Source organism: Limulus polyphemus, unplaced genomic scaffold (assembly GCF_000517525.1).
Source record: "Limulus polyphemus unplaced genomic scaffold, Limulus_polyphemus-2.1.2 Scaffold64, whole genome shotgun sequence".
Taxonomy (NCBI): domain Eukaryota; kingdom Metazoa; phylum Arthropoda; class Merostomata; order Xiphosura; family Limulidae; genus Limulus; species Limulus polyphemus.
The window spans coordinates 638,041-654,686 of NW_013665674.1; the positions used below are offsets into that span (position 1 = coordinate 638,041).

The following is a 16,646-nucleotide window of genomic DNA, read 5'->3' on the forward strand; positions in this document are numbered from 1 at the left end:
TAAAAGTTTAAATAATACATGGATACATTATAGAATTATAACTACTACATGGAAACATTCTAGAATTATAACTACTACATGGAAACATTCTAGAATTATAACTACTACATGGAAACATTCTTTTTAACTAATACATGGCAACATTTTAGCAATGTAACTGCTATATGACAAAATTCTAGAAGTCTAACTACAACGTGGAAACTTTCTAGAATGATAACTACTACATGGAAACATTCTAGAATTTAAACTGCAATATGACAACATTCTAAAAGGGTAACTACTATATGGAAACATTCTAGAATTTTAAATGCAATATGACAACATTCTAAAAGGGTAACTACTATATGGAAACATTCTAGAATTTTAAATGCAATATGACAACATTCTAAAAGGGTAACTACTATATGGAAACATTCTAGAATTTTAACTGCAATATGACAACATTCTACAAGGGTAACTACTATATGGAAACATTCTAGAATTTTAACTGCAATATGACAACATTCTAAAAGGGTAACTACTATATGGAAACTTTCTAGAATTTTAATTGCAATATGACAACATTCTAAAAGGGTAACTACTATATGGAAACATTCTAGAATTTTAACTGCAATATGACAACATTCTACAAGGGTAACTACTATATGGAAACATTCTAGAATTTTAACTGCTACCTGGAAACATTCTAGAAGTGTATTATTTTCTCCAGGTTGGGGTAATTCAAGGGACACTCTTGGCTCTGAAATTCATGGGAAAAGACCAAGGTAGTTGTGGTGGTCACGTAGTAAATATATCCTCGACAGCAGGTAAGCTTTATCTTAATAATAAATATGACCAGTGATAGAAACTCTTCATACAATAAATATAGTGAAAATATCGGATAAGCTCGTGCTGGCGTTCAAAATATTAATATTTTAACAATTCACAACTACGAACTCAATGTGCCACTTGTATTTTGCTACGGATAGGGAGCTAATTGTAAATGGTGTCATTACACTTAAAGTACTATTCGGGTTCCTTGCTTTTTCTTGTTTTATTAATATGCTTCCAAGAAGAAGCTTCAACACAAGTTTAACATTAATCAAATCCATCTTTCACTAAATTGAGAGGGCAGATAACTCGATATGTAGCTTTGCTCTTAAAACAAGACCAATAAAATCTATTAAAGTGATATGTATATCCACGTGCATGTTTAGAATGTAGTTTGTTCAAGAAATTGACGCTTATTCACACGCTCATGTGCACGAAGTACTACGTCAACACAAAAAATGATGAAAACAATAGCAATATGTTTTTTTTAACACGTATTAAAACACGACTTGCTGAATCTTTTATACTAATTCGGTAATGTTAAATAACTAAGATTTTTCAAAGAAGTGAATAATATTAAATATTGTTCCATAAAACAAAAATTGTCTCAGAACGATTGTTTTCACTTTTATCATTGTGAAAAAAAAAAGCCTGATGAACAACGTCAAATCATAAAATGCATGATAGTTATTAACTATTTTTCTGTGTATGAACAACGAAAAGGTGGAAGTACTGAATATTTAACTAAGAAAACAGTTAAGATCGTTCGTCTAAACTCTAGAATTGCCGACTGTTTATACATAAATTTCTAAACTATTTTGTGGGTCTTTGAATTTCTTTGTACAGGCAAAGTGGGATTAAGGGTGAGGCTGTAGGCACATTCATCCTTACCCCCCCCCCAAAAAAAAAAACAACAACATTGGCCTGGCATGGCCTGGTGGTTAGGGTGCTGGACTCGCAATGTGAGGGTCGCGGGTTCGAATCCCCGTTACAACGAAGATGCTCGCCTCTTTCAGCCATGGGGGCATTATAATGTGACGTTCAATCCCACTATTCGTTAGTAAAATAGTAGCCCAAGAATTGGCGTTGGATGGTATTGACTAGCTGCCTTCCCTCTAATCTATAAGTGCTAAATTAGGGATGGCTGGTGCAGATAGTCCTCGTGTAGCTTTGCGCTAAATTCAAACCAAAACCAAAAACTTTTGCCCACTTCTAACCCAGTTCATTCTGTGTAATACTTTGGACTCTAGAATTTTTATTTCAGCTAAACATCCTCGTGTCTGGAAGTTGTTCGTAGAGCTAGTTTATTCTTAAAGTATATTGAAATATATCAACACTTTTCTTAGTAATAGTACTTGAGAGAAACTAATAGCTTCCACCTATAAGCATTATTGGCAGTCATATAAAACTTGTCATAAATTTGTATTAGGTTTTCTTTCTACTGACTTAACCACGAATGTCTTAAGGCCACTTATTTCCTTCATCCGCTGTGGTTACAGGATTTGTAATATATACACACGTACATGCTGTGCCACAAAAATATTTGAACTACACATACCATCAGTATTAAAATTAGTCCCACTAATAGGTTTTGGGGTTCAATGTAAATATATATATCCAAAATATGAAATATATATATATATATTATTATTATTATTACCTAACAAAAGAGTGATTTCACTCATTGTTTTTGATCAGGACTTTACAATTAATGTTGTAACGGGTAAACATTCTATGTAGACCCTACCGGTGCTGAATAGTATAAAAACAGGTCTGTTAAAGAACAAAATAGGGTACCTAACACGAAACTTGCCATCAAAGAAAATTTAATAATTACTAAATCTCGTATCATCACCAAAAGTTCAGCCCAGTTCTTTTAACCGTGTCTTTATATTGCGTGGTATAGTTAATAATATACTAATTGATACTCGTATCATTTTGTGGTTAAATAAAGCGATAGAACTTTTTGTAATTATGTATAATAAGGAATAAAAATTAAGGAACTAAATCCGATAAGCTAAGCCTCGTGTGTGAATGTGTGAAGTTGCTTTTAAGCTATTTATTAAAATAGTTTAATAACAGTACTTCTTACTTTTCACATTAGTTGTTGATGTTGTTTCAACACCAAGCTACGCAATGGACTGTCTGTGCCCTGTCCGCTGTGGGGAATCGAACCCCGGATTTTAGCATTGTTAGTCCGTAAACTTACCGCTGATCCACAGGAGGACAATTTCTTTGGAAAATCCATCCTTTCCAATTAGTTTTAAGTTTAATTAAGAGAGAGAAAACAAATTGATTGTTAACTCCTTGTGCCACATTGGCCAATTCAATTAGTTTGCTGTCAACTTCTTGTACCACATTGGCCAATTCAATTAGTTTGCTGTCAACTTCTAGTGCCACATTGGCCAATTCAATTAGTTTGCTGTAAACTTCTTGCCACATTGGCCAATTCAGTTAGTTTGCTGTCAACTTCTAGTGCCACATTGGCCAATTCAGTTAGTTTGCTGTCAACTTCTAATGCCACATTGGCCAATTCAGTTAGTTTGCTGTCAACTTCTAGTTGTCACATTGGCCAATTCAATTAGTTTGCTGTCAACTTCTAGTCCACATTGGCCAGTTTAATTAGTTTGCTGTCAACTTGTTGTACCACATTAGCCCATTCAATTAGTTTGCTGTCTTCGGTCTGTTTAATCAAGACACACGGTAGTGTTTCGTACGGCCAAAAAAGCAACCTGCAAGACAAACTATGTTGTTACCACGAGTGATAATTTAGCGATATTCCACCTTCTGTAGCTCGGATTGTGGTAATCCAAACAAACACATATTTTCAGTGGATGTGCTCTACTGGACTCGTACTTCACATACCAAATTTCAAGGCAATCCATTAAGAAATACATGAGATATAACATCTCCAATTTTGATTGAGTTTCTTCCCTTTTTTTTTGTCTTCTTCGCACCAAAAGTACGGAAATTTTATTTGATAGAAAAACATATTTAATTTGTTATGGATTTTTTCGAATCTGGTACACTAGTGGATCTTTTTAACCTACAGTTAGGATCTCATTTGGTGTAAGTATAAGCCACATTTGCAAAGTTATTCAACAAAAACCGCTCAAATTTAACGAAACTTTTTGCGGACGCCTACGCAAAAAGTCACGTTGGCTATTGGTCTAAAATGTTTACTACAGCTTCAACTAAGAGTAAAAGTAGACCGTTTGTACATTTTTGTCATTAGGATTAATTGACGACTGATTTAGAGCAGCAAAATTATGAGGTGAAAGGACGTGCAGATAAGTATTGGTTAGGCCAAGCAAATTAGATTAGCAGTTTCTAGCTCAAGTTTTCAAAAGGATCATACGGGTGGACTGTTATTATTGATTATTCATTGCCAACTTTTCAGCAGAAATTTTCTTAATTTTATGAAATTATCCTACTTAAAGAGCGTTTAGCGTCACGTGATATTAGCTCAATCAATTAGCATAAATAATAATGCTTGATACGGATGTACCGATTGCATGGGGGTGATGACAAGAAATTTTTAATTTTACATCTTAAGTTTACAGAAAGTATTCATTTATTAGTTAGCCAGGCCGCGTATTTTGTTTTACCCACCATCATGCCCCAAACTGAACAGAAAACGCGGCCTGGCTAATTAATGAATGAATAATTGCTTTAAAATTCTTATAAATATTATAAGTGTAGCTACCAGTTTCGCCGCCAGTTTTGATTTCATTTCTTTAAGTCGCACGCTGAATCCTTTTTTGGCCGCGCCTTTTTTTTTTATCACACCTAAGGTGTTTTTGATTAGATGTATGTTTATTCAAATTTGACAAAATCCGTTTATTTTATTTTGACTGTTAATCTTAAGTTATTGTTTTTATATTTACTTAGGCTGTCAATTTTAAGTTGTTGTTTTTATATTTATCTGAGCTAGCAAACTTAAGTTGTTGTTTTTATATTTATCTGAGCTAGCAAACTTAAGTTGTTGTTTTTATATTTATCTGAGCTAGCAAACTTAAGTTGTTGTTTTTATATTTATCTGGGCTAGCAATCTTAAGTTGTTGTCTTTATATTTACTTGGGCTATCTGTCTTAAGTTGTTGTTTTTATATTTACTTGGGCTATCTGTCTTAAGTTGTTGTTTTTATATTTACTTGGGCTATCTGTCTTAAGTTGTTGTTTTTATATTTACTTGGGCTATCTGTTTTAAGTTGTTGTTTTTATATTTACTTGGGCTATCTGTCTTAAGTTGTTGTTTTTATATTTACTTAGACTGTCAATCTTAAGTTGTTGTTTTTATATTTACATGGGTTGGCAATCTTAAGTTGTTGTCTTTCAGGGTTAGTGCCTACGCCTCTTGGACCTGTGTACTGTGCGTGTAAACATGGCGTTGTGGGCTACACAAGAAGCATGGGGGTACGTTAAAAATTCATAGTTTTCAAATTTACTAACTTCTAGTCGGTAAAATTTACTTAATCTTAGAGAAAATATAAAAGCATCGAAAAAATACTTTAAAATACCAAGAGTATGGTTATTATAATGCGAAATTTTAATCTATGAACAGAGCGATGTCCATTACCAACGCACAGGGGTGAAGGTAAGCGCCATCTGTCCATCGTTTGTTGACACACCCATGGTTCGCCAGATAGTACAACTCTCGGCAGTGCCTGAGGAAGCAGCCAAGTTTATGAAATCCATGCAGCTGATGGAGTACGTGCAACAACTTATATATATATATGATTGTATTTAGAATAAACTTTGGGGAGGGAGTATAAATAAACAAAAATTTTAGTGTTTTTGTTCCAGGTTTTTATTTGAAATTTGAAAAAAAAACTTTTTAAAAACTTGCAAATGAAAAGTGTTACTTCAGTTTACATGCTATATTTGTACTCAGTATTAACCATAAGAAGCTCATTTTGGAATATAACTAATTGAATAACCAATAATGAGTTGGGCCTCCTCTGGCTTTACTTGAATGCATGAATGAAACCAGATCTTTTCCATTGTTAACTTGATCTCCTTCCATTTTTGTTGGGCAAGTTCCAGACGTTGTTGTATATTCTTCGTTTCTTCTCTTTTATGCGGTTGTGTTTCAATTAGTGCCACAAATTATCATTTGGATTAGCGATGGTCATTTCAAAACTCTGTGTCATGAGAGACTTTCTTCTCCTTCAAATATCTCTTCTTCAGTAAGGACGTACAGAGAAATTCTTCTCCTTCAGATATCTCTTCTTCAGTAAGGACATACAGAGAAATTATGAAGAGATATCTGAAGGAGAAATGCAATGGAAACGTAAGCGAGTAAAGAAAAGAGTGAAATAAGGTAGTGGAAGATACTGTCAAAGGTTTTAATGACACGAAGAAGGTGCAGTATGACAATATCCTGGTTCGCAACACATTACCCAAAAACGACGTTTAATGGCTATGGTTTGAACCACCTGGGATGCCAAGTCCGTGTATTTGGGCTTTTTTTTACGGTTTAATTAACATTTGCTGCTACTTTATATTACTATAGCTTTTGAACACTACTGCATTGCTTAACTGCATTGATTGGTTATAGCGTAGTTTGTTTGAGAACCCCTGAGGCTTGTTTCTGTAGCAAAATCTGGTATTTCTGGTTTGGACCTTCAGCATGATAGTGACCCAAAACAGGCGTCCTTGCAGCAGAAAAATAGATATCCGAAGAAGAAGAATTTCTCTATACGTCCTTGCTGATGAAAAGATATCCGAAGGAGAAGAATTTATTTATACGTCCTTGCTGATGAAGAGATATCCGAAGAAGAAGAATTTCTCTATACGTCCTTGCTGATGAAGAGATATCCGAAGAAGAAGAATTTCTCTGTACGTCCTTGCTGATGAAGAGATATCTGAAGGAGAAGAATTTCTCTGTACGTCCTTGCTGACTTCTAGTGTTTCTCTAAAAGTTAATTTTGTTTTTTTCAGTCATTTGATCATCCAATTATTGTGCTTCTCTGCAAAGCTTAAAGGCTTTACCATGTTCTCGCATGAAACCTTAGGCTTCTTGGCTGCAATTGTTTCTTGTAGACCACTTCTTACAACGAACTTTCAAACACCTGTATTGTTTGTTATGTGTTTATTTGTTGCTAAGCACAAAGCTGGACAATAGGCTATATGTGCTGTGCCCACCACGGGTATCGAAACCAGGTTTTTAACGTTGTAAGCCTTGAGACTTTCCGCTAAGCCACTGGAGGCGCTGATTCAAACTCCATGGATATCCCGTTTTGCTGCACTTATATCTGGGGACGTTTTAACTCGATTTGATGTTGCACTTTTTCGAAAGACATTATCCTCCTGCCTGAATATTTTCCTTGAAATCCTTTCCTCTCGTCACATTTTAAATTTACAATTGCAGGAAATCGCTCTAACGTTCTTAGAACCGCACACTTCTGAACATTAAGTTTTGATTAAGTAGTACAATAACTTACCTTTTTTTTCATTACTTAATCCTTAGTTATTTTTTTGGTTTCAGTTGAATCAAACTTTCTTGTTGTTGGCACCCACTCATTGGAACAAGAGTGTCGGTACTTTAAAACGTGTGTGGGATATAAGAGTATCATTATGGAAGCATGTGTAAATGTACAATGGTGTAGTGGTAAAATGTTTTGTGCAGGAGTGCTAACTATATTCTAACACATTTATTGTCCTTGGATTATACGTGGACATGTAGGTTGCATTTCAGACATTTATAATTACCAGTCACTTATCTATTAAGTTTTGTATAACTAACGGAAATATTTAAGTCGTACAAATACAATTGAATATTATCTGTAACTTAAACGTAGAATCTCCACGCCATAAAATATAGACAGATGTATTATTCGTGTGCATTTGTAAGTTATCATTTTTATACATACAATGGTTTTAATATATTTAAATACTTATTCGATGACGAGGAACCCACTTTGAGACTAATAATGGCTGGAGACGGCTTGAATGGGTAATGAAGAAAAACTTTAATATAAGTTTAACATAACAGCAATTGTACAACGTTTCGACAAGGTTTTGTCAGTCAGCCCGAAAAGTGTTGTTGTTTGTTATTAAGCACAAAGCTACACAAAGGGCTATCTCTGCTCTCCCCACCACGGGTATCGATGACAAAACCTTGTCGAAACGTTGTACATTTGCTGTTATTTTAAACTTATATCAAAGTTTTTCTTCATTACCCATTCATGCCGTCTCCAGCCAATATTTAAATACTGCATTTTAACCATACAATTTTAATATTCGGAAGTCTTATATCTATAATTCAAGTTTATTTTACAATTACACGAACTTATTTTAATCACATAAAAAGTAGAGGAGCGGCGCTCAGGTTAGCTCTGCCCAATTACACTACTGTAAATGGATCAACCCACACTTCAACCGGAATTTGTTGGAAAATTATAGACTATATCGCTAAGACGGCCCACCCTTTGCTGTTACAATCCTATTGAAATTTGAACCGCGCCATCTAGCGAGAGGCTTAATGGATAATATAGGAGATGTAACAATTGTTGGTATAAACAGCGAGCATATTATACAGTTTATAAAATGAATAATTGTTTTTATTGTAATTATAATACCAATCTTGCAAAGGTTCAGATACGTACAAAAAGAGAAAAACTCACTAAAGTTCAATAAACAAATTCAATATTTTGTAATATAAATTATTTCTATTTTCAGACAAATCGTTTTAAAATCCTTAGATGTTTCAGTTATACGTAGTATTAATTATTTTACTATTACATATGAATGATATTATGCTGACTAATTTTTATGTGTTTTTTTTCTTTTTTTCACTTCAGGCCTACTTATGTAGCGGATGCTCTTGTGAAACTGTTGCAAGATGGTAAAAACGGCGCCATTTTAAAGGTTACGAAAACTGAAGGGTTTCAGTACGTGTAGCCCATTTCCAACTTTTATATATATCTATAAGTGTGGTTTTACTAATACAATAGTCTCACGATTTTATGCCAAAATAACTTTTTTTGTTAGTTTCATTTGAAGAATTTGCTTTTATTGTAGAAAAAAATACAGAATTGTTTTTCAGGGTTTCGCTTTTAATCAGGTTAATTTGCGGTAATTGTATGATAAAATGTAATATATATATATATATATATATATATTACGCTAACGCCTTTTTATTCGGGTATCACTAATATAAAGAAAATGATCATACAGTAGTTTGAGTTCATCATACTGAAGATTATAAACCATTCTCGTTTATCACTGTGGTCCAAAGAATGACTTAACAGTTACACAAAACTCCGTCGTGGTCATATTAATGAGCTATGTTTTCATCATTAAAATAAAAAGTAGTTTTTACGGCCATAGCATGGCCTGAAGTACTTACAATTTTCATTTTCTCGTAGTTCAGTAGGGGATAATCTTAGAGGACAACGTAGTTTTCTAGAGGGACACCCTGTTTTATATTAGCTAAGCCTCGTCTTAGTACGAACTATTGTTAAAAACTAAACCATAGTTCCATGATGTTCATATTACTTAAAACCCCGATAATTATGAATAATTTAATTATCATAGACTATATCGCTAAGACGGCCCACCCTTTGCTGTTAAAAGCCTATTGAAATTTGAACCGCGCCATCTAGCGAGTGGCTTAATGGATAATATAGGAGATGTAACAATTGTTGGTATAAACAGCGAGCATATTATATGTGTATAAATGGAAAAACTCTTCACATGGCGACAGGACATCTTTCTATAAAAAACCTGCTTGCAATGCTGCGGTTAGCCTGATTACACTTTTCAGGCTCCCCCAGTGGCATAGTAGTATGTCTGTGGACTTATACTACTAGAAACCGGGTTTCGATACCCGTGGTGGGCAGAGCAGAGATAGCCCTTTACGTAGCTTTGTGCTTAATAACAAACAACAACACTTTTCGGGCTGACTGAACCGTCTTAGCGATATAACATTTACAATTTAAGTTTCTAGTGAAGCTCTATAGAGCTGTGTATTAATAGTTTCGTTTCGAGTTTAATTACTGATTACACAGGCTTGCGAATTTAAACTTCATAAGAGATGTTTTGGTTTTAATAACGAATTTTCCATAGTTCAGCTACGCAAACTTCGAAAATAATATTCATTTGTTTCTATCACGTAAGGATATTTTGCAAATTAAGAAGAAAAAAATTCTTACTTAGATCAAATTATTATTTCGTTTACCACAATAAACAATTTATTATTATCATTATATTTATTAAAAAAAATACAAACAAGCTGAAGAAAGGGGGAGAACGTTGATGTCAAACGAATATACATCCTCATTCATCCTGATTTGTGTGTGTGTGGGTGAAATATACGTCTTTTAGTCTCAAAACTACGTATTGTGACTATACCTTTTTGTGCCGCTCAGTGGCACAGCGGTATGTCTGCGGACTTACAACGCTAGAATCCGAGTTTCGATACCCGTGGTGGGCAGAGCACAGATAGCCCATTGTGTAGCTTTGTGCTTAATTACAAACAAACAAATATACAATAGCACACTCTCCGGACAAAACGTAAACGTCTGCCATTACCACATTTGATTGCAAATAGTATAAAAAACTCAGTTCTTTTCGATGTATTTGAATGAGATACTAACTGAATATTAACTCTAATACTGAATTTTGGTCACTTATTTTGCCACTCCTCCTTACTCAATATGATGCAATACGTTGACCATATTGGCAAAAAACGGTATAAATCAAGTATGTGGTTAAAGATTAATAAGTATTAGAATAATCTTACAATCAGCAATCTGAGGCATATCCACTTCTTACATTTTACACATCCACGAGGGGAAAGACAAATTTGTAACGAGCAACGTTAAATAGTAGTTTTTGCTAGAAACATGAAGTTTGATAATTTGTCTAGTAGATGGCGTTGCAAAACAAAATATCTTAATTGACTGTCTATAATGTAAGACTGGATAAGGTGTGCTATGGTACATATATTTGGTGCACATAAGAAGTTTTAAAAAGTTTACTGAAAACACCAACTGGTTCATGCAGGCCCCCATTAGCAGTTCGAGGGTGTTAATCTTAATAAAAGTGGTACTGATATTTTTGATAAACGAGCTTGAAAGGAATAACATTTTATTCATAATCTCAGGGTGCTGCAATTATAAAGTATAAACACTTTCAATGAAAAGTTTAATAAAGTCGATAATTAAGTACTAAGCCCAAGAGTTTGTTATATTTGGATAATGGTGAAATATACATGTATATGATTTATGAGTTTATATACTTCTGAAATGAAGATAGAAATCAATGTTGAAAGTAATTTTATAATATAAGGGATTGCATTCCATAACCCATTAATTGAGTACGAATTATATTTTCCCAATAAAAATGTCAAGCCTTCTTTTAGATAGTACGTAAGAGGATTTGTTTTTGATTTGGTTTTTGTTAAGCACAAAGCTTTGCAATGGTCTGTCTGTGATGTGCTCAACACGAGCACCGAAAGTCGGTTTTAGCGTCGTAATCACGTCACTTATTGCTAAGTGAATAGGAGGCTGCGTATGAGGACTGTTCACGATCTATTGTAGTAACTTGTATATATAACTAACTTACCCCTGATCATCCCTGTGACCTGTGATTATAGAGGCTAAAATCCTTGACCCTCTTGTTGCAATTCAATTGAAGTGTGTTGATTTTGCAGATGTAGGTGGCATTTCTGAAAGGACTTTATAATTCGACGTCCTCCTATTTCACAATTACAATAGCATGCAAGTCATAAAATTTTAACGTTTAGAATAAATGGATATTTGAAGTATTGGAAGAATAGACGAAACTCCAGCAATTGGTAAAAACAAACAAACAAACACGCTACTTCAAGATCGCTCGAAGTGAATTTTTTTTTTTTACCAGAAGTAACCCAATAATACCTCCCCATTGTAGCTAAGATATGAGGCTCTCTTTGAACTGCAAATAAAGTAATTAGGCTTTTTAGTTCTCAACAGAGAAACAAAGGCCAAAGCTGAAGAAATGATCAAATATTTAAAGCTTTATCAGCAATAGCTAGCATACAACAAATTGAAGTATGTTTTCTCAGTAGGTGAAGCATATATGTGCTTAACTCCAGGGCAGTTTACTATTCTTCTTCCTGTGATAGAGCATTTCAAAGCAGCACAGAGTGCAGTGTAAAAGTTTTCCAAGTAATTTATGGTAGTTTGGGATTACAGCTTTAATGGCAAGCTAAAATATATGAAGATTCGACAGAAACGCCAATGCGAATTCTACATACAATCTGAACTAGGGTAACGACATGATACCGTTATAGCATAAGGAAATTCCATATTTATATGCCAATGCGGATTATATTCCAATGAGGCATGGCTCTATAAGACAAACCAATCAAACCACTCGTCCAAATTAAAGTTTCAATCCCTTCGCAAGATGTAGATACAAACAAACGGAAATTCATGCTATACGATTCGGTGACATCTCCTATGGGATTCTGTGCTTTTGTACTGCTCAACTGGAAAGCATGTAAGAAGATGGACAACTTTGTTTTCAATGTACTGCTACAAAAGCACCCTCCAGTGCAAATTCCATGCAGAAAAACTGCCCGTTAAAAAAGCAAACAAGGCCATTACATGGTGGAAAAAGTGGATACGCTTAGTCACCCATTCTGGTATCGCTATCACAGACAAAAAAACGGCCCTCTGTATTCCAAAATATAAAATTACCAATGGTAAGTTACCATCGCAATAACAAAAGAAACACTGAGTTCTAGATGGCGAAAGAGTTACCGAAGATGAAGAATATAAGTTGAATTGTCTAATTGTAAGAATCAACGTGAAATGAAGATAAGATTTAAAATGTTAAATGTAAGGTTGAATAGTGAAACGCAAGGGGAAAAAAAGAGCTCCACATACCAATATAGTAGAACTTGAAACTGTTCTCATGACTGATTCAACTGTTAGTTTGGGTCAGAGGTACTCGAACTTTACAAAACTGCACAAAACCAACATTAGACAAGACTGTACTTTGCACTTAGACGAAAACAAGATTGTTCTGTATCAAAGTTGGTACCAGACGAGAACTACAGTTTAGGAGAATTTGACAAGACTGGAATATAAACTATTTGACAACCAGGACAAGACTGAAAGTTTGTTTTGTTGAATTTCGCGCAAAGCTACTTGAGGGGTATCTGTATTAGCTGTCCTTAATTAGAAGTGATATACTAGAGGGAAGGCAGGTAGTCGAGATAACCCATCGCTAAACACATGGCCTACTCTTTACTAAAAGTAGGATTTACCGTCAAATTCTAAAGTCTCATGACTGAAAGGGAGCATATTTGGTGACTGGATTCGAACCCACGACCCGAAGATTGCGAGTCGAGAGCCTTAACCACCAGACATGCTAGGTCAAGACTGAAAGAGATATAAAATTTAAAGGGATAAAGAAAGGAGGCTTTTATAGCTCTGCCCTATCAAACACAAAGGGACTACTCTATATTATCATGTGAAAGTCAGGCTAAAAACACGCGAAGATCAATTTTACGAAACTGCAGTCAAACAATATCATAAAAACACAGAGGTTAGGGTCCACTACAGACTCGTTACACTCAAGGAACAGGTTAACATTGGCCAGGACTTAATTGTTACAAACGATTAAAGTCTGAAAACATTACAGCAAATTGGAATATTATGCACTATGCAAATATCATGGATGTAGCTTTCAGCTAGAACGAGTGTTTAAAAATAAATAACTTAGAACCTAGAAAAGAAAAGAGCTACTATCGTAAAAAGCAAGCTCTCTGGCAAAAGAGAAAACAAACGAGATTTTGCACTTGAAATAACCTTAATGTTTCGGTCATGAACAAAGTTTTTATTGGTTTTCTCAGGTATGGAACTCTTCTCTAAATTATGATATTCCTTGAATAACTGTTAAGATTATTACATATCATATTTGGAAACTTGTCAAGGAACATATTCATGGGATTATTTTCATCTATCGATTTTGATAGGATATATTAGTTTTTACAGTTCGGTTATTATTAGCATTTAATAAACTGTCACCAGTCTCAGAATCATGACCACTGGACCGGAAGTTCTGGTTCGTTCTTTTTTTTCTTCTAGAGTTCATCTTTGAAGAATCTGCCTCTAACTTGGTCTGGAGTGGTCAGTTCAGCAGACAGTTAGTAGATCACGTACTTACCATGGGATATCCACAACAGTTATAATGAACTGCTTTTATCTTAGCACATCTGCTCATTGAAACAATGTACCACATTATTGGCCATCTATATCACTGCGTGCGCATTTTCCAACGTCAAATAAAATTTCCAGGGAATATGTTTTTGTCTTCCTGCAAACATATCAGTTTATCATCCTGGAATCATTAGTTATAAGCATTAATTTCATGCCTAACCGTTACGCTTCCTCTGCCTGACTTAATATTATCACAGATAAACACAGAGACATCATAAGAGTTTGTATTTAACATGAATATGTTAATTTATGGAAGTTTTTGGCAGTAATAGAAAAAAAAATAAACTACAGGGTCCAGTAATTTCGATATATCATCAAATCAAGTATTTCTTGGACAGTTTCTTGATGGTAAAGAATTTCCTGGTTTTAGGTGGCAACAAGCCACCCTTGCTAACCAAGATTATTGCAGACTTTGTTGTTGAAGTCCTTAATGTATTTGTTTTCATTTCTATTAGATCATGCATAAATTTACCACAACATGGAGGGTCTCTCGTCCTGCAAAAGGGTGGCCCTCTTAGAGTATTATGAACCGACAGCTGAACCTTAGTATTCTTCATCAGTGCCTAACATTATAGCGGTCATAACAATCTGGTTCTTACCCAAACCTATCTCCATCCATTCATCTGCAGGTGTTATCTGGCTCACTGGAATAAATAGGAAAATTCCTGTAATTTTTGGTTGGCATCTTAATTACCGAGCCTCATCAGTCAGTTGATTTGACAGAGTCCAATGCATTTACTGAAGGAGCCCTTCCAATGATTGAACTCGTCGAAAAAGCTGACCAATCTTTTTGACTATTAATTATTCTTCAGCTAGTAGCGGCCAATATATCTAAAAACTGTGCTGCAACTGAAGTGATAACGTCGAGATAAAGGATAACTACTTTGGGTAGTAGCAATCTCTTCCTTTATTCAGTCTCTAAGTGTTCTTTAACTTTTAAAAGAAAAAAAACCATCAGAATAAATAACAAATGTTGGATCCTTGCTGTTGCATTAAAATTTCTAAAAAAAATTGAGGAAGCATTAACGACTTAAAAAAGTACTTGATCGAGCAGTTAAAAAGTGTTTTATGAAGTGTAATGAAAACTCTATAGTAGTGTAGAGTTATTAAAAGTACCGATACTGAGAAAAGAAAATCTAAAAAGTTAAATTACCAATAAGAAAATTCTGCCCAGCTAGAGGTTCGACCCACGACCTTGAGATCATGCTTCAGAGTGAGCCTAGTGTATGAAGGTAACGTATGTGGTAGCTTGAGTTGTTAAATACTGCCATACAAGGAATTCCTAGACTACTAATCGTTTCGCTCAAGCAGTAGAACGCTTTATTGACGTGCAAGAAATCCTTGATTCGATTCTACTTGTGGGAGATTTAAAAGAAGTGTTACCGCAAATTAGTGGTCTAGGAGGTCGTATGATCATATTTTATTTTGATTCTAAAGAATATTGTAACATTTTATTGAGCATTAAATTATAGAACACTTATTTGAAAACGAAGAATAAAGTGATATATGTAATGGGTAAATAAAACCATTAACATTAGCTTCTTATTTCGTGAAAAAAAAAATATAGTGGTTAATTAATTAATAAATATGCTAGAGAACAATATATAAAATCAGCCTTAAATCAGCAGCCTATCTCTCAGTTACGAATTCAAGGCACTAACCACTAAGCCACGCTAATCCAAGTCTATTATCACAGTATTCAGTTTGTCAGAATTTAAAATATAATTATACGCCAATTGTCAGAATTTAAAGGCTTTTAGTAATATTTCTTAATAATATAAATATATACTATGTTGTTGTTGGACTTAGGGTTCTTCTACAGTAGGTGTCTGTGACTTGTAAACGATAAATTCAACGATGAATAAACAGCACGCACTTCACTTGTTTTCAGAACAAGTTAACGTATGTACAATAAATTCTTCAACACTGTAGATATTACGGGCATATCATAAATACTATATATGTAGTTTTCTCCCTCTTGTCAAATATCCACTTAGCCCTATTCAATTACTTTAGAATTTCAGTTGACAAGCTGAACTATCTTCTCTATTTCTATCGTACTAGTAATCTCTGTGATTCACTTACAATTGTGGCGCGAGTTGCCGTGATAGTTTGGTCTTCTTTCTTTTGAAGATCCTTTGTTCCTTTTATCAAAGTGCACTCAGGCTGATTCAATTACTTTAGAACCATGCTTTGCAGGAATAAATTCTTCTTCTTATCTCCTTTTCTACTGTTAGTTTCACTCTAACATATTAAACGTTAGGCCTATGTCAATCGTTAGGTCTATCACTTCTACCGTAGTTCCAACTTTATTCTCTTTTGCTATTATCTGTCTGCTGCTTCGCGCTCGTCTCACGCTATTTATATCTTTATTACGTAGTCGTTTGTCCACCTTCTGTATTCTCGACGTTAATATATTGCACATGACGTTCAATATTCTCAACATCAAAGAATTATTAACAAAACTCCCTACGATCATCTGCTTTTAACTCTTATTATAACAAAAACTAAACAGTAATAAGACATTCACTCACAAAACTAAATTAATCAATACTATTTGAACGAAACAGTCTTTTATATTATGACACGGTTAATATGCTGAATATGACACATCGCTAGG

General features: G+C 34.3%; 1 protein-coding gene across 1 annotated transcript; it reads left to right on the forward strand.

The window, feature by feature from the left end:
* Window positions 1-708: 708 nt before the first annotated feature.
* LOC106464899 (15-hydroxyprostaglandin dehydrogenase [NAD(+)]-like) lies at window positions 709-9,864 on the forward strand. Its single transcript, XM_022393235.1, has 4 exons — window positions 709-806; window positions 5,149-5,225; window positions 5,374-5,519; window positions 8,615-9,864. Exons 1-4 carry the CDS (start codon window positions 749-751, stop codon window positions 8,712-8,714), a joined length of 381 nt encoding a protein of 126 aa, XP_022248943.1. The 5' UTR covers window positions 709-748; the 3' UTR covers window positions 8,715-9,864.
* Window positions 9,865-16,646: the final 6,782 nt, after the last annotated feature.